The sequence below is a fragment of the Dama dama genome, chromosome 14 (genome assembly GCF_033118175.1).
Source record: "Dama dama isolate Ldn47 chromosome 14, ASM3311817v1, whole genome shotgun sequence".
Classification (NCBI taxonomy): domain Eukaryota; kingdom Metazoa; phylum Chordata; class Mammalia; order Artiodactyla; family Cervidae; genus Dama; species Dama dama.
This window is the reverse complement of record NC_083694.1, coordinates 3,039,415-3,061,954: the sequence shown is the minus strand read 5'-3', so window position 1 is coordinate 3,061,954 and position 22,540 is coordinate 3,039,415. Positions and strand designations below refer to the sequence as shown.

Below are 22,540 nucleotides of genomic sequence, written 5' to 3'. Positions count from 1 at the left end.
GCGCCCCGCCCCCGGGGCCGGGCCGCGGCCGAGCCCGCCCCCCTCGCCGCCCCTGATTGGGGGCTGCCGCTGTCCATCCGGAATCTATTTTTGATGGAATGGGGGTGCCACCCATTCTGCCCCAGATCACGTTTGCCGCTAGCAGCCAACCAGTCGGGCCCAAGTCTGCGGGCAAGAAGGGATTGGGGGCGAGCGAGCTCGGCCCCACAGCCCGCCGTCCGGACTGCCCCCCGCCCCGCCTGGGACGCGGCGATCTGTCCTGCCCGCCTGGGGCACCTACCCCTCGTGGAAGCCGAGCGGCGGCCTCGCTCGCCCAGCGCCGAGGCGAAATGTAGCAAGTCGGGTGCCGCGGCTGGACACTCGCCTAGGCTGGGGTGTGTGTGTGTGGCGAGGGGCATCTGGGGCCGAGGAGGACTGCAGAGGAGGAGGAGTGATGAGAAGAGGGGGACCCTTGCCTCCCCCGAGACCACGGGTCCCCGCCGCCAGTCGCCAGGCGCCCCCTTTCCTTCTGAGTGAGGAGGGGCAGGTCAGTGCTGTTGTGTCTAGGGGGTGGGTGGCGAGGCCGAGGGACCTGGCACCCCGCGCATTCGCTGAGTCTGTTTGGAGGAGAGGCCGGAGGGCCACCCAGATACTTCTCCCAGTCCCTGGGTTCGGGGACACGAAAGTCGTCTGCTTAGTCCCCTCCCCGGAGCATCCCGGGTCACTTTTGCCCCTTTCATCCCAGGGCCTAGGCCCGGTTGAAGTCTCTCTACTGGCAGCAGCGGATGAGGGGCTGGCTTCTCTCGCTCCGAGCCCCGTTTCAGGTTAGGTGACTTGGCAGGAAGACGGGAGGAGGAGGGCCGGTCAGGTTTTAGCGGACTCAGAAACTTTTCTGGCACAGGAGTCGCGGACTCTCCTGCTCAGAGGTTTCTTCCTGGATCTCTAGTGAAGGTTTTTGAAAGAACCAACGGGACAGTGTTGAAGGAGACTGGAAAAGGGAGTCCTGGTGACGTGAGTGACTAGAAAGAGAAAACAATTCCCGTGGGCCAGTTACTGGAGTTTGATCCACCCTTCCCCAAACTGGAGTTGACTAATTGTGTGTGTTTGGAATACTTAAGAACCTATTCATCCTTCCTAGGGAAATTCTCTTTAAACGTATTTTTAACTTGTGAGAGCTCTTCTGGTGGAATGAAATCGGGTGGGAACAAGGCCTGGGGGTTCCTGTAGGCAAGAAGAAGTGGGGCCATTACCCTAAAGAGACATGCATTTGGGAGCAAGTGAGTCTTGGCTTATGCTGCTTTTGTTTTTTATTCTGCTCTTTTATTTATTTTTTCGGATGGTGCTTTTTTGTTTTTGTTTTTTAAGAATTCCATTATATCCCACTCTCAGTAACCCTGGGGAACAGGATGAACCTAGAGAACTGAAATGTGTGCATAGTAACCACAGTGTTACTGTCCTTTCCTTCAAAGTGAGATAACACTCTCCTCCTATCTGACGAGCTCACAAGGCCAAGCAAGAGCAGGGGCAGAGAAGTAGCGGAGGCCTGGATCCAAGTCAGTGTCTGAGCTTTTTGTAACACTCTTGACTCTCAAGGGCAGGAGTGGGTAGGCCTCTGGCTCTTGGCCTTGGTCTGGCAGGCCTGCCCCATTGCCTGGGGAGTTCTCCCAGTTTGTTGGGTTTTTTCCCTCAGGGACTAGAGTTTGTAGGGGTGTAGGGACCTTCACTCAGTAGTCAGATTCTCCCTGCTTATTTGCCTTGTCTCATGACTGTGAACTATCGCTTTCTGCAGCCAAGTGGCTGCAGGGAACTTGTGACTGAATTTGTAACAGACCCTACTGGGAGACCACATTCTAGTAACCTTGGGTTTTTAATGGACATTCAAGAAGGGATCTCCCCCAGGACATCCATTCCCATCCCCCGTTGCTGAGAAGGCAATGCCAAGGTCTCCTGCGCAGCATCTTCCCTGTCCCAGGCAGGCCCCGTCTCATGACTGTTGACCATGGTGGTGGTCCCTGGTGGGCAGTGCGTTGCCTGTTGGGAGGATGGCAGGGCTAGTGCCTGCTGGGCATCCACATGTTGCAGGGCAGGAATGGGGGGTGTTAGTGAAAAAGGAAGAGAAACAGCAAACTCCTTCTGCCTGCCGTGTGGGAATATTCTCGCCGTGGGAGCTGTCTTCTGTCCTACCGTAACACTTCCTTGTCTTCCTTTTCCCACGTAAGGTGTTCCATCCAGATTCTTGTGACTGTGAGGACCAGGGATTTGCAAAGATACAGGGTCTTCCCAGAAAGGAGGAACTTCTCTGGGAAAAAGGAGAGAGACGGCTGACACTGCCCTGGGACCAGCAGAGCCGGAGGAGCTGTGGGCAGCTGACTGAACCCAGCCAGAGGCCGCCCCAGGCCAAGTCTGCCTTCCGAAGGATCTGAACTTGGGCTGCTTGTCATCAAAGCAGGACCACCTCAGAGGCGCCGCAGACTTGACCCCACTCTTCTGCTCTGGATGCCCCCGACTCTGAGGAGTCTGCGCTGAGAACCAAAGAAGTGACGAGGCCAGAAGCTTCTCGGCCGGCTGGGTCGGGCACCTGCACCCCTAGCGCCGGCTGCAGCTCTGGTGCGGAGTTTCCTGCTCCCCTCCAGCTCGTGGCTTCAGTGCTTGATGGGGCTGCCTGTTGGTGGATCAGCTTCTGAAGCGCCCGATCGGAGCGGAGAGCCACGGGAAGAGGTCCCGCGGCCACCACGCCTGCGTTCACCCCAAGACTAAGTTCTTTCCCAAGTTAGAAGGGGAGCCAGAGCGGAGAACAAAAAGAGGGGAATTCCCCCTTCTCCTCCTCCCTCCGCGACATGTCCTCCAAGCCGGAGCCGAAGGACACCCACCAGCTGAACGGGACTGGTCCCGCCGCCTCAGCCTGCTCTTCAGAGGGCCCCAGCCGAGAGCCCTTGGCTGGGACCTCGGAGTTCCTGGGCCCCGACGGGGCGGAGGTCGAAGTGGTGTTGCCTGAGTCTCGGGCCAACGCCAAGGGCCTCCGGGAGGAGGACGCCCTGCTGGAGAACGGCAGCCAGAGCAACGAAAGTGACGACGTCAGCACGGACCACGGCCCCGCCGCCCCCTCCCCGCTCAAGGAGACCTCCTTTTCCATCGGGCTGCAGGTGCTGTTCCCCTTCCTCCTGGCTGGCTTCGGGACGGTGGCCGCCGGCATGGTGCTGGACATCGTGCAGGTAGGAGCTGGGAGGGCGGCCCTGGACCCTGAGCCCAGAGCTGTCTTTTCCTCTTGGGAGACTGTCTCTTGGAGCTTTTCCTCCACCTCCCTGTCAGAAGCAGCTGCTGCTTCCTGGAACCCTGTTTCCCTTTGGATCATGTCCTCGGTTTCTTCTTCCTCTAGTCCCTTTCTACAGAAGCCTTGAGGAATCCCGGTAGCCCTGGGACAGGCGGTCAGGGCTGTATTGCTTAACAGAAGCAGGGTTGATTCCCAAGCTCAGGCTTGGAAGAGGAGATGGAACAGATTGTTGCCTGCCATCCCTCCTGGTCATTCCTGCAGAGCCCAGCTCACTAGGAGACATTTAGATCATGGGCCTTCTCTTTAGGCTTTCTTTCCTCTTTATTTTGGGGGTTTCAAGGATACCCACAGTAGAAAGCTCAGTCTCAAGCCTTCCCTTCATCCCCCTGCTGGGCAGGAATTTGTTCAGCTGCCAAGAGGGTCTCAAATTAAGCAAGAAGGTTCTTAAAGGCATTTTGTGTTGCTTGTCTTTGTGTAACCTTGGCAGGCTCTCCTTAGAGAATGAGGGTGGGCACATGCTGAGACATGATTTGGAGGGTTGGCGTGATAAGACATAGAAGTGTTGATTATGTGACAAATATGGGGACAAAATATAACCAAACTTGGGCAGAACTATCTCTTCTCCTTGCTCCTTACCTGTCTTTCATAAACCGTGGTGGGCAAAGAGAGCTCTTTGTGAGGCTCCTAGGTAGAATTAAGGAGAGGAATTGGCAGAACCAGGAAGCTAAGAGCCAGGGATATGCTATGTTAGCGTATTGTGGGTTAGGAGTTACCCAGGACCTCCAGGTCCCCAAGATGATTTAAAGCCTTGTTTCCAGCTAAAGTTTTTGAAGCTTAGTAAGACACATAAGGCTTTCTGAAAGTGCTGGGTTTATCTAAGTTAATCATTAACATGTATCAGATTCCTCCTGAGTTCTGGGCTCTGTCCTAGGTACTCAGAGAAATGGGAAGGCTGGAGGTGATCTGGCTTTTGCCCTTTGGGCCTCCTCCTGCCCCCTGCCCCAACCAGTGAGTCCTTGGCCATGGAATCTCTCAGGAGGATGTGGATTTCGGCATCCCCTCTCCTTTGCCGAGCCAGCCCTACAAACGATGCATATGATAATACAGAGTCCTGCTGGCGAGTCTTACCAGGCCCCTGTCCCAGGAAGCAGGATGGTTGGTTCTAGGAGGTTCTTTCAATGGTGTCTACCTGGACCACTTTGACTTGAGTCTTTAGGGGAACGCTGCACCTTTGGTTGCCACTGAGGATGGTGTTTATATCATGCCCCTGTCTCCCTTAACCTGTCTCCTTGGGGATTGTTCCTCATGGAGGTTGGGATGCCAGTCTGGAGCAGTGAGGGCAGGCTTTGGATTCCTTGCCCAGGTAGCTGCTTCCCCTCCTAGAGCAGCGAGTGGGGTAATGAGAGGAAGAGAAATTAGACCAGGGTACCAGTTTCTCCACCTCTTCCATCCCTTTCCTGTGGTCTGGGTTCTCATTCTCAGAGGTTTCCAGTTCTGGTTTGGTGCTTCCAAAGGGGTGTAGAACCAGGGTCTGATGGTAACCTGGGAGGGGTTATTTTATTTTCTAGAAAGTAAGAACGGTAGTGGGCAGCATCTGTTGGACTCTTCTGTGGACCCGTGGGGTTCGCACCATAACTGTCCCCATTGTGTAGATAAAGAGCCAGTGGCTCAAAGGGATTAGTAACTTGTCCTTGGTCATCGGACTCAGAACCTATGTCCTTAACCTCTATAGCCTTTACTGTGGCCATGGTTCCAAAGTTGGTTAAAGACTGTGGGAGGAGTCTGCTCTTTGTCTTTCCTCGAAAAACAGGGTAGACTGGAATCTGGAACAACTGGAGTTATATTCTAAATGAGCGAGAACAAAGGTTCTTAGAGGGCCATTCCCTCGCCTTCTCTTACGCACTCAAGAGAATTCTAGAGCTGGAAATGACTTCCGGCATCTTATCCCTTACCCTGAGACACTGAGAAACCAGGCAGGGAATGTTTGGAGCCTGCCGAGTGTGCCCACAGAGGACCAGCATTTGCCCTTGGTGTGGCACCTTGGCTCACCCCAGAGCTAAGGTGCAGTTGGCATGGACAACAGTGGCTGGTCTGTCTTTGTGCCCGCCCCCAGCCTTCTCCCACAGCATGTCTGGAGCAAGCCCTGCAGATGGCTACAGTCGTATCATGGCAGGGATGGCGGGAGCAGAGAGATCAGGGACCGCAGGGAGATTTTTATTCCATATCTAAGGGAGTGAAAGAGGTGACTGGCAATCTTGGGGTCAGGAGGAGCAGGACGATTTCTAAGGATTCACATCTGCATTTCCCCCTCACAGGCTAAGCTGAACAACAGTGGGATGGAGTCCTCTCAGCAGCTGGGGCCCTCAGGAGGAGCTGGCTGTAGGGTGTCCCCCATGTCCCAGAGCAGCTGAGCCCAAGGCCCTGCTGGTGCAGACGTCTCCTTAGTCCAAGGCCCTCATTTTTCCCCACTGCTGCAGAAGCCCCGGCTTTTCCCCAGGCTCCTCTTATCTGCCCTCTCTCCATTTAGTGTGTACAGCCACCTTGGCGGTGAGATAAGGGACTGACTACTGGCCAAAAGTAGGAAAAGGTTAAGTACTGAGGCTGAAGTTCCCTTGGGAAGGAAAGCGGGACTGGGCCCAGTGTGGGAGAGGAGGGGGGTTGGGCTGGGGAGCCTCCACCCTGCAGAGGCCCTGCCCAGCCTCCTGGTTTGGTCCTGGGCAGCCCCAGGGCACCTCACTCCCCTCTTCTGTCAGCCCTTGGAGGGATGGGGGTAGCAGGGGGTGGTGTGCCAGCCTTCCCTGGAATTCTGCTGCTGCTGCTGCTGCTGCTGCTAAGGCGCTTCAGTCATGCCCGACTCTGTGCAACCCCATAGACAGGAGCCCAGCAGGCTCCTCTGTCCCTGGGATTCTCCAGGCAAGAACACTGGAGTGGGTCACCATTTCCTTCTCTGTCACTGGAATTCTGAGCTGTGTTAAAACAGGTGAGTCTCCCAGCTCTTCATCCTCACTACTCATGTCCTGAAGATCCCTAGGAAAGGAGACACCCCCGCCCCCAAACGCCTCCTCCTCTGGTTTTTCTTTGTGCACAGAGGAGTCTGCAAAGGTGAAGGTAGATGGCAAGGATGGCTTTGGGTAAGCGGGGTGGAGCAGAAACATTCCTCCTGCCCCCACAGGTAGGCTACCCTACCCTTGGCTGGCATGCCCCCAAGGCTGCCTGCATTCCTGGACAGAGCACTCAGGTTTCAGGTATCCGCCTCTCTTATCATGCTTTGTCCAGCCTTCTGCCCCCAGGCGCCGCCCTGAGGGCCTCCCCCTTGGACACCTGCAGGGAGAGCCTTAGGTGCAGGCTGGGTTTACGCCCATCTGAGCTGACTCAGCCCTCACCCTGAGAGTCAGCTCCAGCCCAGCTTCCCAGGTGCTCCTGCAGTTCTCAGAGCTGCTGGGGATCTGAGTCGCCTTCGTGTCTTTGACTCCAGCCTGTGACTTCCTTCCTTGTCGTTCTCCTCCTGGAGGGGAAGAAGGCCCAGGGCAGAACACTCCCAGGCAGACTTGGTTCTCTCTTTGAGGCCAGAGCAGGTGTCAGATGGAAGAGAGATGAACAGACCAGGGTGAGACAGCAGTAGGGCTGCTGAGGGGTGAAACCTTTGGTGATGAGTCAGGATTATTGTGGAGGCGTGGCAGGCTCATCCTTCCTCCAAGCTATCAGGAACCAGTGCGCCCCCATACCACCCCCACCATCCACAGACAGAGAAGGAAGGGGAAGAGGAGCCGCATTTCTGAGAAGGAGTGAAATCTGTCCCTGTGTGCCATCCGCATTTCCCGCCAAGGGCTTCCTGGAACGTGTTCTTTTCCATCCCCAGCGAGCAGGAAGGCGTGGGTGAAGGCTTGGCTCTTGGGTCTGACTTCAGGGTCAGACACTTCCAGGCAGGGTGAACAGGACGGGCCTGAATTAGGCCAGAGCAGGAAGGAGACTCACTGGGCCCTGGCCCCTGGCGCTCGCCCTCCCAGAGCTGTGTGTGTGTGTGTGTGTGTGTGTGCATGCACACGTGCATGTCAGAGGCTCCCCTGAGAGGCTTTTGTGGGTGAAGAAAGGATGTGTGCAGCCACTGGCTACTCTGACCAAGTGCCAGCTCAGGGTGTTGCTGGGTGGGCGTCAGGTGGTGTGAGGTTCCCAACTGCCCCTGGCAGGCCCGGGAGCCTTCTGCTCAGGGGCTGTTAGCGTGAGTGCCGATTCTGTCCAAATCACTGCTGAAGGCCCATCCCTTGTAGGTCCTAGTGTAGTTGAAGGAGAAGGTGTTTGTGTGCTGAGGGGGTGCAGGGATTTGAGGATTTATAACCTCATATATATATATATATTTATATTATATATTCATAATATATATATTAAGTATTACTGTATAATATAGTGGCAGCTAGAGGGGCTTAGCTGGGCTTCATATATTTATTTTTTCTTAACCATAAAGACAATATTCCTTACAAACAATTCAGAAAATATTTCTGGCATACATTTGGAGTATTTCTTTTCGGCCTCCTTCACTCTGCCAACACACACACACATTTTACATACGCCCACCTGGAGATCACAGCTTTTCACAGAACCGGAGGCGTGGAAGCTGGGAGAGGTGGATGTTATGCCGTGAAGAGGGGATATGAGGCTGGCCTCAGAGAGAGGCTTCCAAAACCGCCAGTCAGCCACTTCTACTGGGGGGAGGGGGGGGGTGTCACAGAAGGAATGCTTGCTCTCCGAGCTACGTGTCCAGTTGAGGTGAGGGAGAGGGGGCAGAGTGGGGCACGGCCCTGCCTGCTGGGAGCTGGAGCCCCAGCGGCGTGTGCATCGGCCTTGGCCAAGAGCAACAGTGCCTGACTTCCTGCAGGGCACGTGGGGCCCGTGGGGCTGCCTCCCCTCTAGGGGCCCCAGGGATAAGAAAGGAGGTGCCTCCGTCCTGGCTCTTCCTGTGGGTGTCTGAAAGCTCAGCAACTGTGGCTAGGGGTCAGGGGGTTTCTCTCCCATCCTTAGTTGTCAAGAGGAAGCCTTCCCTAAAAAGATCCCTATGCCTTCCGCTGTGAGGGGCTAGGCCAGGAGCTCCGGGAATGAGAGGAGCCCTCCTCTGGGGTCCTGGTAGGGACCCCCACTATCAACAACCCCCGCCCCATACCCACAAAGAGAACTCTGACAAGAAAAGAGAGGTCCTTGCCTTTATAGGACCCCCGGTGCACCGCCTCCCCTGGCCTCGGCCCCCTCTGATTTCCATGCTCCTCTTTGTTGTTGTTAAATTGTGGTTTAAAAAAAAACAACACATAACATAAAATTTATCATCTTAACCATTTTTAATGTGCAGTTCAATGGTGTTAAGTATATTCACATTGTTGTAAAACAGGTCTCCAAATCTTTTTCATCTTACAGAGCTAAAACTCCACACTCTACACCTAAACATCGACTTCCCTTTCCCCCTCCTCCAAGCCCTTTAACAGCCATGCTACTCCTATTTCTAGGAAGTTGAATACTTTAGATACCTCGTATGAGTGGGATCATGTAGTATCTGTCTTTTTAAGACTCGCTTGTTTCACTCACTATAAGTCCTTAACGATTTATCTATGCTGTTACACATAACAGGATTGCTTTCCATTTTAGGGCTGAGTAACTTTCCCTTGTGTATGTAAGACTATGTTTTGTTTGTTAATTTATCCATCAGTGGACACTTGGGTTGCTTCTACCTCTTGGCTATTAGGAATAACGTTGCTATGAACACGGATGTGCAAATATCTCTCTGACACCCTGCTTTCGATTATTTTGGGTGTATACCAGAGGTGAGACTGCTGGATCCCATAGTAGTTCTCGCCTTAATTTGTTAGTAACAGCCATACTGTTTCCCATAATGTTTGAGCCATGTTTCATTCCCATCCAGAGTACTCAAGGCTTTCTATCTCTCCACATCCTTGTCAACTCTTGTTATTTTTTCTGTTTTTTAATAGTTGCCATCATAACGAGTATAACTTGATATCTCATTGTGGATTTGATTTGCAGCCTTGCTTATCATTAGCTGTAGAGTGTCAGTCCTGGAATTGCCATTATGAACCATCTGATCTGGCCCCTGCAGTGTACATTTTACAGTTAGGAGCTCAAGGCCTTGTAACTTGTCTAAGGAGATCCTGCTGGCCCCTGTGGGACAATGTTGGGGACAGAGCAGGTGGCCCACCCTCCTGGTCTCACGTGGGAGACCAAGGCTGTCAGTCCAGTACCCTTGCACTTTGCTTCCTGACCTTGGTAGTCTGATCAGCCTGCATATTTCTGTCTGGCTGCCTGACCCCTCCCCTCTCCAAACCTGAAAGCTTTCCATTCTTTTTTTTTTTTTAATTTATTTTTTAATTGAAGGATACTTGACAGAATTTTGTTGTTTTCTGCCAAACATCAATGTTTCCATTCTTAGAAAAGGAAGCACAGAAAGGAACTCAGGCTGCCCTTGGGGCCAGGGAGGGTAACCCAATCCCAGCATTTCTTGCAAGTCTTTAGTTTCAGTTGCAATTAAAGTAGCTTTCAAATAGCCAGTCCTGGCTCCTACATTTCTCCTTCCTAGCCCTGAGTATAGTGCTCTCTGAACCTCGATAGTTCCCTCCTTTACAAAACAGGGATAAGAATAGCTCCTACCTCACCACGTTTTTGATAGAGTAAAATGAAAAACTGCACAGAGAGCCCTCAGCCTGGCACATAGTGCAGACTTAGAAGACATTAGCTGAAAGAACGGGTCGGAGAGCGGAGCCTGATGGTCTCAGGGCTGGAATCCACCGCGCCGGTGCTCTCCCCGAAGCAGCACCCCCCCCCCCCCGTTTCCTAACCGAGAGACTGGGGGAGCTTTCTGGGGTGACAGGGCCGAGGGGGAATGAACAGCCTCTTGCAGACCAGCCTTCTGAGGTTTGGGGGCCACCGTCTTCATTCAGAGCCTCTTCTGAAGGAGAGCGGCTGTGGCTGAGGCCCAGAGCCCTTGGAGATAGAAGCCAAACAAACTCTCTAATCTCCTCAGCCCCGTGGAGCCCAGCGCTCAACAGCTGAGACAACAGCACCCGAGGCTGAGGCCACAGAGAAACTAGACTGAAGGTGATTTGAAGGGGGATCGCGCTGCAGTTCTGGGGTGTAAGCCAGCTCCAGGGTGACTCAGCTGCGTGGGTCCCCACCGTCCCCTGTCCTGGCTCCACAAAGTGGCCAAAGGAAGCAGAGCCAGGCTGGGGTCTCCTGACTGGGGGAGACCCTCTGCACATCCCCGGTTCTGGGTGGCAGGAAGGGGGCTATGTTGTTTGGAGCATCGTGGACTTGGTTTGCTTCCAGGATTCCTGGAGGAAAGGCGTCTGACCAGCCCACCCCCTGCTGATTCCACTTCCTTCTCAACCCCCTGCTCCCAGACTATCCAATTGTAACCAAGCAAGGGCTTATGTGCCCACAGCGCAGAAAGCCAAACTCTGGCTGCAGGTTTGCAGTAAAGTATGGGCTTACTGCTGGATACCAGGCAAGGCAGAGGGAGACAAGCCTCAGAGCCTCACCCACTTGGTCTTTTTGAGTGCGGGGATTTAAAGGGGAAGAACAAAAAAGCTCTGGTAACTCATCGCCCAGGAGAATCAACCTGAGCTTGTAACAATGTTATCACTGATCTCAGCAATCTTAGTCATCTAACTCTGGCTGATTGCTGTTTAGTTAGAACAGGATTGAGGTCAGAAGGGGCAAGAAAGGGATTGAATTCAGACAGGGACAAGAAAGGGAATCAAGTTTTGGATAGAAACATTCACCATAAACTCGGAGCAGAGTTTATTAATTAATCATAAACTCACTTTCAGGGGGCTCAGTTTCACTTTCAACTTTGATGCCAGCCCTGTGGGGCCCTGAGATTCCTGGGTTCTGTCTTCCCCTTGTAGCACTGGGAAGTATTCCAGAAGGTGACGGAGGTCTTCATCCTGGTGCCTGCACTGCTGGGCCTTAAGGGAAACCTGGAAATGACGCTGGCATCAAGGCTTTCCACCGCAGTGAGTGTCCTGGCTGAGGGAGTGGGGCACACAGAGCCTGACTGAGAGGTCACTGCAGGCCTTTCTCAGCTGCTCAGGTCTGCAAGGTGGGTCCGGGCTGAAAAGGCTCAGGGAGATCCCGGGCTGGTTGTCCTGCCCCTGGTCAGGGGCTCCCTGCTCAGAGTGGTTCCCAGGCTCCGTTTCTGGAGGTCCCAGCCACCCCTGGACTCTTGCCCCATCCCCTGCTTCGCAACCTGCCTCGTGACTGTTTGTGCAGCTTTGCCAGGCGAGCATCACGCTGGTCCCTCCACCTGCACAGCCGGGGGCCTTCTCTGATCTCCAGCCCTGCTCTGCAGCTGGGCCGGAGCCGAGCCAGGCCTTCCCAGCCCCCTCCCACCCTGCTCCCTCTCCCCCACGGCAGCTTGCTCTTCTGTAAGGGAATCGAGGAAGAGGGGCTGCTCATCACTCCCACCTCCCACAACCTCTTAGATCAGCCGTCATGGTTTGGAGACTAAACTAGATTCAGGGCCACGGGGCAGGAGGTAGGAAGTGGTAAAACACGGAAGGCCAGGGGAGCCAGGTGGCAGGGATGTCCCCACGTGGCCATGAGCCCAGAGAAGGCAGCAGAGAGAAGTGGCAGCCTGCCTAGCCCTCCCCATCTTGCCCTCCTGGCCTGCTCCCAGCCACCTCAGTCCTTCCCAAACACTCTCATGGCCTCTGTCCTGCACCAGCAGCTGACCTGTTCCCCTTGGATGGCCAGCTGGCTTCAGAGCCAGGGACTGATCGGGTCCTTCTCACCCGTATGGGGATGAGCTGCCCGGAGGAGCAGGGCAGAGCCCAGAATCGGCCTCTGTCCTGAGGAGAGGGGAGAAGAGGGTGCTGCCTTAAGAACCCCCATTGCCACCCCGCAGCCAGAGGCAGGAGGAGCTCAAGGCTGTCTTGTGCCTTCCCTCTCATCCAGCCCCTCCACCCTGCTTCACTTTCCCTGGGGGTCACACCCTGGTCCAGGGTCTCAGGGCACGTGCACCGTCTGCTGATGCAGGCGGGATCCTGATGAACAGAGAGCCGCAGGCTTTCCCAGCCTGATGCTCCAGACCCCGGTCCTCCCTTTCCCAGGCCAACATCGGGCACATGGACACACCCACGGAGCTCTGGCGAATGATCACCGGGAACATGGCCCTCATCCAGGTAAGAGAGCGGGGACCGGGACGGTGGGGCTCAGCTTCCTTCCTCCCTGGGCAGGAACGTGACAGGCCTCAGTCAGCACCCACTGGCTCCCGAGGGAAGCTCCAGGGTCCTGCTGAGCTGCTTTCTCCCAAAGGAGCTCTAGGAGATTTCCCGATTTCCCAGGAAAACGGCCAAGATCAGGGGGATTCCCAGGATCTTCAGTGTCCGTTCTCAGCTTGCAGTAATGCCGGAGGCTTGTGTCCCCCCAGCTCACATCAGGAGACTTGGAGTGCTGAAGGCCCTTGACCACTTTTGTCCCGTGTCCCCATGATGCTGCACACTTTCCGGACCAGGAGTTCCTCCCCTTGAGTCCCAGGCCTGTGTCTGGATGAAGTCTCGGGCTCTGTGGACCCTCCCCCGGGCCCCAGAGGAGCGCTCATTCAGCCAGTGACATGTCCTGGGGTCCTGCAGGGCGCACTACCCGGGACTGGTGTCTGGTGTGAAGCTAAATAAATACAGACATCATTCCCGCCCGGAGGACCGGACAGGCCGGCCCTGCCCGCCTGCTGGAGCTGCTGGGGGCAGGAGGAGGTCTGGCTGAGTGCTCTGTGACCTCAGCTAAGCAGCGCCCTGCTCCCTGAGTCACCGCTCCCCTCCGCAGGTGCAGGCCACCGTGGTGGGCTTCCTGGCGTCCATCGCCGCCGTGGTCTTCGGCTGGATCCCTGACGGCCACTTCAGCATCCCGCATGCCTTCCTGCTCTGTGCCAGCAGCGTGGCCACGGCCTCCATCGCCTCCCTGGTCCTGGGTAAGGAGGGCGAGGGAGGGACCGGGGGGTAGGCAGGGCGGTCCCAGAGGCATCCGAAACCGGGCCCCTCCCGTCTCCCTCTCAGCTGGCGATGCCCCGTCATCTCGTCTTCCCCTGCCTGGCCCCTCTTCTTCCTCCCCAGGCATGATCATGATTGGAGTCATCATTGGCTCTCGCAAGATTGGCATCAACCCAGACAATGTGGCCACGCCCATTGCTGCCAGCCTGGGTGACCTCATCACCTTGGCACTGCTCTCAGGCATCAGCTGGGGACTCTACCTGGAGCAGGGTGAGGCTGAGGTCACTGAGGATGCAACCAGGGTGGATTCCTGGGTGGGACTGGGAGACAAGGCAGCAGTTTCACACACATGTAAGGGTTTCTCCTGTGTTCCTAACCATTTGGTTGGAACACAGTTTGTAGATAACTCCCTACCTTACAGAGATGAGGCTGAGTTCTTATCTCAGATTCATGCAGGCAGCAGGCGCAGGGGTGAAAGTATCTCAGAAATACGCTTGGTCCTGTGGATTCTTACTCCCCTTGGAGGCGGAAGGGGGAAAGGGCAAAGGAAAGGAACGAAGGCTGGAATCTGCTTGCACAATGAAAGAGAGGAGATGGAGCTTTTTCCAGGGATCAAAGCAAGAAACCTAGCATCTGGTCTCTGCCCCTGATAAGTTCAGGGTCTGAGGAGCTGGCCCCCGTGTACCTCCTGGGTTAACAGCGAGCATCAAAGGAGTAGATACATTTGCTGGCATTTAGCGTGGTGTTACCGTTGGTCTGTTGGGATTTTGCAGGCTGAGCCGAGGGGCGGCTGGGAGCAGGGAGCACTTGCTCACCTGCGTCTCCTCTCCACCTCCCAGGAATCTGGCAGTACATCTACCCCCTGGTGTGCGCCTTCTTTGTGGCCCTGCTCCCCGTCTGGGTGATGCTGGCCCGACGGAGCCCGGCTACAAGGGAGGTGCTGTACTCGGGCTGGGAGCCCGTCATCATCGCCATGGCCATCAGCAGGTAGGCTCACTCCCCACCCGCCGCCCTCCCAGCCCTGGGAGGGGGAAGTGTGGCCGGACCCTAGAAATGCCTTCAGTAGTGGCTCAGTCATGTGTGCTTCTGTTGGAAGTGATGGAGCTGTGTGAAGGGGTTTCACACACCACGTCAGCTTAGGGAGCTGACTACGCACAGCTGGGCTCAGGGACATAAATGGCCGGGCCCCAGCGTTCTCCATCTCTCAGCTCTGCTTTTCTCTGTGCTGGCCTGCAGCTTCAGGTTTGCACTTCCGTGTGCTGATTCCAACAGGCGAAGAGAGATTCTTTCTCTAAACTCTTCTGCAAAGTCCCATTATAGAATTTCACTGCCTGTCGTCCTGACTGTCCCTGAACCAGTCACTGTGGCCTCCGAGATGTGCTGCTCCGACTGCACGGGCCTGGGGCCGCGCAGACCACAGTGGCCGAGTCTGGGAGAGCTGCTCCCCGAGGAAAAGTCCAGCCCTCCTCCCAGAGGGGAAATAAACACTGAGCAGGCACGGCAGCCAGCAGCTCCTCACGCCGACTCGGGAGGGAGTTGGAGGCGGCTGCTTGCTCGGGGTGCTGTGCTAGGGTGAATGTCAGGAGCATCAGCCGGTTCTGGCAAGGGGAGGCGAGGACTGGAGGACGAGGGACTCCTGGGGCCACCTCGCTGCCCTCGTCCAGACGGACCTGCAGCCCCACCCCAGGGACCAGAGCAGAAGCCTTCAGTGGTCTTTATGTCTGTGCAGTGTGGGAGGCCTCATCTTGGACAAGACGGTCTCAGACCCCAACTTTGCAGGGATGGCTGTCTTCACACCTGTGATTAACGGTGAGGTCTCGGCATCAGCTGCCAGCTGGGGAAGGAGAGGGCTGGATCAGAGGGTCTGGGGGTTTTGTATCAGTCAGGGTTCTAGCAGGCAAGAGAGTCCAGCTCAGAGAGTTCAAGACTTGGGCTGGTTCCGGGAACCGGCGCTTGAGCATGGGGTCCTGGGTCCACCTAGCTTTGGAGAGGGACTGATGACGGTGGGGCTTGTCCCCTGAGCTGTGTGTGTGGTCCACACCTGGCATTGCCCACAATGCCCTGGTAGAGAAGTCAGGCTCCCTGCCTCTACACATCTGTCCCTTCCCACGCTGTCAGCCCACTGGGGCCACAGGGGACTGCCGTGTCTCCATAGCTGCGAGGATGGGAGGAGCCTCGAAGACACCCCGGAAAGGAGCCTGTCTGCTCAGTGCCTCCGTCTTGTCCTGGGGATTGGTGGATGGGTCACGCCCTCCCCGCTCCCTGGGCCCACCACGGCTTAGGACTCGCGTGTCTCCACAGGTGTTGGGGGCAATCTGGTGGCCGTGCAGGCCAGCCGCATCTCCACCTTCCTCCACATGAACGGGACGCCAGGGGAGAACTCGGAGCAAGCCCCTCGCCGATGCCCCAGCCCCTGTACCACCTTCTTCAGCCCTGGTAATGCCAGAGTTCCCACCTCCTCTCCTGGGTTTACATCATCACTTAAGAAACCCCTGGAGCCTGATTACGCGGGTTCTCGTCTGTTGGGCTGTGTGCACCAACTGTTCTAGAGGGAGAGTCCAGACAGGAAGGCTGTCCGTGCCTGGGGCACCCTGGGGGCTGGGCGCCATGGGATGGATGCAGACACAGTCTGCCGTCTGCTGCCCATGAGTGCAGCGCAGCGCCCCCTGGCTGTGAAAGGTCTCCTGACGCCAGATCTCCCCCTTCTCTGCTCACGCCCCCTCTCCGCTGGTCCTAGATGTGAATTCTCGCTCGGCCCGCGTGCTCTTCCTCCTCGTGGTCCCAGGACACCTGGTGTTCCTCTACACCATCAGCTGTATGCAGGGCGGGCATACCACCCTCACCCTCATCTTCATCATCTTCTACATGACAGCTGCTCTGCTCCAGGTGTGGACCAGCAGGGGCGTGGGGAGGGGCCAGGGCCGCCCTGCAGGGGTGGGAGTGGAGGACCAGGGACGGTGTGGCCTGTGAATGCTCAGGAGGGCGGGGGCTCAGGAGGGCAGACCGCAGTTCCAGCCCAGTCCCTGAGAGGCTGTGTGGCTTTCGGTGAGTTGTTTTACTTCTCTGAGCCTCAGTGGTACATTTGCAAATCGAGGGGAGTGAAGCGGAGGTGCTGGATTTCAGGCAGGTGCCACCCCCACTGGCCTGGCCACGCAGCTGCGCGTGGCTTTGTTCACATGCTGGGCTTCCTTGGGAGGTTTCATTTGAGTAGAGGATTTCACAGCTTGAGAATGTGTCAAAACCACTATACTAGACAATCTCTAGGATCCCATTCAGCCTTCCTGTAACACTAGGATGTCTTCTCCCTTGCTGTTTACTACATTTTTTCAACTTTTTATTTTGAAATCATTATGTATTCATAAGAATTTGCCCCCCCAAAATGTGCTGAGAGAGCCCATGTACCCGTCACCCAGCTCCCCACAGTGGTAACATCTTGCATAATTATAGCACAACACCAAACCCGGGAAGTCAGTGTTGGTATAATGCACAGAGCTAGTCAGATTGCACCGATTTTACATGCAGTCTCATGTGTGCGTGTAGTTCTATCACTCATACGTTCATGTAACCACCACAGTCAAGACACAGAACAGCTCCGTCACCGCAAGGCTCTCTCGTGCAACCCCTTTATAGCCAATCTAATCCTCATTATTACATTTTCAATTTCTATAGATTTGTTTTTTTAATAGGTTAGTTCAAAAAATTTGAAAGGGTCAATAGAGAAGCCTCATTGAAACATCCTTCCTCCCTCTGGTCCTGCATCCAGTTCTCTTCCTCACCGGCCATTGGGGTCCTCCGTTCCTTTCTTTTAATAGAGCTGGTTTACACTGTTGTGTTAGTTTCCGGTGTACAACAAAGTGATTCATATACAGAGATATAAAAGATACATGTATATATCCTTTATCATACTCTTTTCCATTATAGTTTGTTACAAGATATTGAGTATAGCTCCCTGTGCTATATAGTAGGACCTTCTGTTGATCTGTATCTCTCATATATCCTTCAAGTTTATTCCATGTTTAGGCAAGCAAACATACATATTTTTCTCATTTTACTGTTTTTTTTGAGACACATATTATTGGGTGTCAGGACACCTTGGCCAGGTCTGGGCCACCCACGTGGTTTGCCCGCAGCCGTGACCCCAATTGCCACGTTCTGTTGCGAGTTGGGGTGAAGCGCATGTTGCAGAGCAGGGATGGGTGTGGGCGCCCAGGGTCTGTGGCTGGAGGGCGGCCCTCGGCCACCTTGGGAAGGGCGGGCCTGTCTCCATTCCCCGCTGTGAGCATGCCGGGGGCCATGCTCACCTCCTCTCTTCTCCAGCTGGTGCAGGGCCAGGGTGGGACACCTGATCCCCTCTAAAGATTCCTCCTGATCCCCTCGCTGCCTCCTCCCGGCGTGTGCCCAAGCCCTGCTCGGGAGGCTGGAATGTGGGGACAGCTGCTGCCCGTCCCTTCCTGGGGCACGTCCCGAAGTCCTCTGGCCACATTCTTTATTTGGGACCCTTCTGCAGCTGCTGGCAAGGGTGTGAAGTTATGCCACGGGGGTGGGTGGGTGGAGGTAGTTTCGAGGGGGCTGTCCCTCACTCAGGATCAGGGCCACAAAAGTCCAAGGCCGTTGTGTGCAGGGCAAGGCAGGAGGTGAAGGATGCTGAAACTGTAACCTCTGCCTTCCTTGAAGAGAAGACTGGAGAGCAACCAGTCTGCCTAAATTTAGGTATCACATCTGGCTTCCGGATCCCCCAGTGGGCTCTGGTTCCAGGAACTAAGCCCCTTTGGGCAGAATTTGCATACCACAGTATTTACAAAGTACAGTCAGGAGTAAAACCTCCTAAATGACTGTTTTGGAGCTTTACCGTTAGAAACCATGTCATTCTTGCTCAGATGCAGTCATTTGGGGAGCCCAAATGCCAGGAATTGTGCAGAGTATAGAGAAGATGCAGGCCTGTGGACATCCCCATAGTATTCTAGATCAAGTGCATCGCCAACTTAAAAGTACATGTAAATCTTGTTAAAAGGCAGATTCTGATTTAGGAGATCCAGCATGAGGCCTAAGATTCTGCATTTTTCACAAGCTTCCAGCTGTCGATGCCCCTGGTCCTGGGCCCACTAGCAAGGTTCTAATCTAGATCATCATTAATTATCTGTAATAATGGAAGAAAAGCAAGGAACAGATACATCACAGCAGCAAGTTTCTTTTGAATTGATATGCACTGTGTGCTTGGTATTCAGCTGACTTATTCCTAATTCTATTTTGCTAGGACTAATGTTAAAATAAACTTGCATTCTCTGAGCAGAATGGGAAGGGTCAGGAGGAAGGCAGCTTAGGATAATCAACTGTTACTTGGACAACTGTGCCGGCAGCAGCCTCTCACACTGTCCTTATTCCTCTCTGCTCTGAGGACAAATCCCTCTCTGAAAAGCAAACTCCAGCCCCCCAGCCGCCTGCTGGGCTCCTGCGGAGGCCAACATGGCAGGAATTGGAGTGACCCGAGAATAGGATGACCCAGAATTAGAGGCAAGAGGACTGAATTCCTGCAACAAGGAGGATGTTGATTAGTAAACCTCTTGTTGGGTAAATTTGGGAGCAGAATGTAATGTAGGCGACTCCGGAGAACAGAGGCATCTTCCTTCCCGATGAACTCAAATGCCTTCTGTCATCTGTTCAAGGTGGTCACTGTGGGCTGGAGGAGCAGAGAGGGGTTGCGGGGGCAAAAAGATGAGCTGACTTGCTTAAGGACTGGCTGCAGCTAGCCAAGCCTTGTGGTGAGGTGAACGGGGCGATCGCGTGGCCTCTGGCTCCCCCTGGAGAGGGGATGGCTGTAACTGGCCCTTCTATTCTCCAGGTGCTGATTCTGCTCTACATCGCAGACTGGATGGTGCACTGGATGTGGGGCCGCGGCCTGGACCCAGACAACTTCTCCATCCCGTACTTGACAGCCCTGGGGGACCTTCTCGGCACTGGGCTGCTGGCACTCAGCTTCCATGTCCTCTGGCTCATTGGGGACCGAGACACAGATGTTGGGGACTAGCCTGGTCACTCAACCTTCTCTCCACCTCTCTGCACTTTCTGTTTGAAATTTTTTTGTGGGGTGGGGGGGGGGCGGTTAGGTCTTCTCCCCTCACCCCCATCCCACTCAACACTCCCGTCTCTTTCTAGGACTTCACATGGATACCAAATTCTCATTATTTTCAATGGGAATTTTTATACATTGAGCCAAGTTTGTAGAGTAAGAATTCAGACAGGACAGGTGGACTGAGATGCACAGTACAAGTAGGTGTCTGAGACAGTCACCAATGCAGTTGCATGGTGGGTGCCTCCAGAGGAGATGCCTGGGACAGGGGTCTCCGTCCAGGATCTGGGGACATTGGTTTAGCTTTAGCAAACTATGGCTCTGAATTGGGGGGTTTGTCTTTGTTTTCTCTTTTTCTTTTTGGGTGAACAGAGGGATAAATGTCACTCTCCCCTCCCCCACACACATAAGTTTTCTAGAAGTGGGCCAGCTTCAAAGCCCTAATTAAGAGACAGCTGGTCCTAGCCCCAAGTAATCCTAGCCCTGTTCTCTGCCCTGCTCTCCAAAAGGATGAGGTGAACTCCTTAAATTATATACCTGCTCTTTACCCAACTGCCTGAAATATACCACCAGCCCCTCCCTCTGATCTTTTTTCCAACTGACTATCTCATCTAAGAAGCAATGAGCTGTGACCTGGTCTCGCTGTTGGCCCACGTCCACCCGTAAGTTTGCCAAAATCGACATCCTCCCCGGACCCAGAGACCTGATTCTTCTTCTCTGTTCACCTTTATCTCTAATTATTTCTAAGCATGACCTTCCCCAGAGCTTGCTGTGTTGGCTTCCGAAATTGGGGATGGAGAATGGGTTTGTGGAGAAGCGCTGGGCGGTTGATGGGTGTCTCACTGCTGCTGTTCTTCCTGAGGACATAATCACATGCACCTTAGAATTTCTCGCTTCCTGAAATCACTCAGTCTTTCATGCCGTGGAGGTCAGTTTTCCTCTGTCTTGGCTTCTGCCCACATCCATCATGTGTTCATTTACTCATTCAACAAATACACAGCTTCCCCAAGAGGAGCGATTCTGCAGGCACAGCCTGAAACATTCACTGAGCGCTGTTTATTGAGTGCCTACTACTCGTCAGGTCCTGTGCTGGGTACTGACTGGCCAGAGGAAACACAGTTCCACCCCTGCCTCAGTCCCTGGATACAAAGGCTGTGCACCCTTTTCAGTCTAGCAGAGAAGGTGTCCTCACTGAATTTCCCTCTTTGCCCAAGCAGGGTCTGTCTCTCGATGCCGCTCCTGGCTCCCACGGGCATGCAGCACTGGCCACAACTCAGGCCCCATTGCTCAGCCACTACTGATTTCCCTACACTACCCTCTCTCACCCTCGCCTCTTTCCATCTCCTCCCCACTCACCCGAAGTGGGGTTCAGCTCTTGAAGGCCAGACATCCACCCACTGCTTCCAGTTTACCCAGCACAGGAGTGGGAGAGTGCTGGGGCCTCTGCATCCTCCCAGCACGTTACTGTGAACAGGTCAGAATTCTGCTGTGCACACTCACATGTGGACAGACCTGGGCATTTGGATGCAGGTTTCTTCCAGCCTCTCTGTCCATAGCCTGCCCTTCAGCTCTCCCCCTCTGTCACCTAAAGGGCCTGTGTCCAGGGGAAGGCCAGGCAGTGACCCCGTCTCTTACCACCACCCTGCCTCACCCCAAGGAACTTGCCCTATGTCTCTAGAGATGCTTTCTCTCTCTGCCTCTCCACCCAGGACACCGGCCAGAGCCTAGATCCTTAGACTTGGAATCGTAGAGGCTACCCAGCTGGGGTTGCCCCCAGCAGAGTTCACTGACACCAGCCCAGCCTTGTTCCTGCTCTTCTCGGGCCTTCTCCTGTCTCGTCGTCCATCTCCAGACACGTTTGCAAACAGACTCTTGTACAGGCATTAAAACCAACTCCTCCGCCCCCAAGGCTGTGCCCGTGTGGTCTGCAGTCACCCCTGCCCCAGGCACTCACCCCTTTCTCCTCTCTGGAGTTCAGCCAGGCTGCCCTGGAGGAGTCCGGTGCACCCTCCTTTGCCAGAACATAGGCGTGCCCCGAGCCCTGAGGATGAGCAGAGGGAGGTCTGCAGGGCGAGAGGGAAAGAAAATGAACTTCATGACTTTCATGGACAAACCATTTATTTTCCCCTGATTGCACAAACCGCATGGACTTCTGGCCTGGCTGTGGGGAGCAACATTGGTTTACTCTTATATCCTTAAAAAGTTACAGAACTGTGTCCTAAGAGAATTATTTATAGTGACTATAACTGAATTGACAAATGTCAACATAACTGATAAATTATATTTGGTAAAATAAAGAGGACGTTTATTTAGGTGGTTGGTGGTTCCTGTGTGTCTCACCCAAAAGCAGCTTCCCCTGCTGTCTTGAGCCTGCTCTGTGATCCCACCCCCTCCTGGCATAGAAGTGGAAAGAGGCCAGAGTGTGACAAATGAAATAGCTCTTAGATACGGAGATGTGTGATAGGAAACAGTTATTTCTTGAGAAGCAGCCGGTGCTGCTCTGGGACATCCTCCCTGCCCTCCGCACACTGACTCGGCCTTGGTTGGGGTGTTGGCAAAGGGCGCGTGCACCGGGGGGTTAAGAGTCCTTCCCTGCAGAGGTTTATCCCTTGCTTGGGCCACAGTAACAGTAGCTGTACTTGTTGAGTACTTGCACTTGCCTTCACCATGCTCAGCACTGTAAGTGCTTAGAGATTTATAATTGACTGCAAAGGGTTTAGAATCTGGCCTGGATCCAGATCTTCTAATTGTATTTGTGTTACATTGGACAGGCCATTTACCCTCTCTTGAGCTTCAGTTTCCTCATCTGTACAGATACCTAGGGTCGTGAGGAGACTTCAATGAGATAATTCACAGAAAGCAGTAAACACTGTGGCTGGCACACACCAAACCCCAATGTGGTAGTCGATTTTAAAGTGAGAGGGAAGTGGGCCAATCTCTAGACAATGTCAATACACTGACCATAGTGGTGAATCAGGAGTGACTGGGGAGCAGGCAGGTGGAAAGAACACCTAACCAAGTCTTGAGGGTCAGGGAAGTCGTAGAGGAAGCCGGGAAGAATAGGAGTTAGCATGGGAGGAGAGCAGCGACATGGAGTAGGCTGAGCAGGGTAGCGAGCCTGGTGCTTTGGGGAACTACAAATAGTTCACATGACTGGAGTTTGGAGGGCAGGGAGTGACAACACAACCTTCGGAGAGACACACAGCTTTTCTGAGACGGCAGGTAGGGAAGGGCAGAGTCACA

At 54.5% G+C, this 22,540-nt stretch overlaps 1 protein-coding gene across 1 annotated transcript; it reads left to right on the top strand.

The window, feature by feature from the left end:
- The first annotated feature begins 129 nt into the window (after positions 1-129).
- Positions 130-21,609, top strand: SLC41A1 (solute carrier family 41 member 1). Its single transcript, XM_061159926.1, has 11 exons — positions 130-526; positions 2,199-3,191; positions 11,152-11,259; positions 12,355-12,426; positions 13,067-13,211; positions 13,354-13,500; positions 14,070-14,217; positions 14,960-15,039; positions 15,532-15,666; positions 15,968-16,116; positions 19,070-21,609. Exons 2-11 carry the CDS (start codon positions 2,817-2,819, stop codon positions 19,253-19,255), a joined length of 1,545 nt encoding a protein of 514 aa, XP_061015909.1. The 5' UTR covers positions 130-526; positions 2,199-2,816; the 3' UTR covers positions 19,256-21,609.
- The last annotated feature ends 931 nt before the right edge of the window (positions 21,610-22,540 follow it).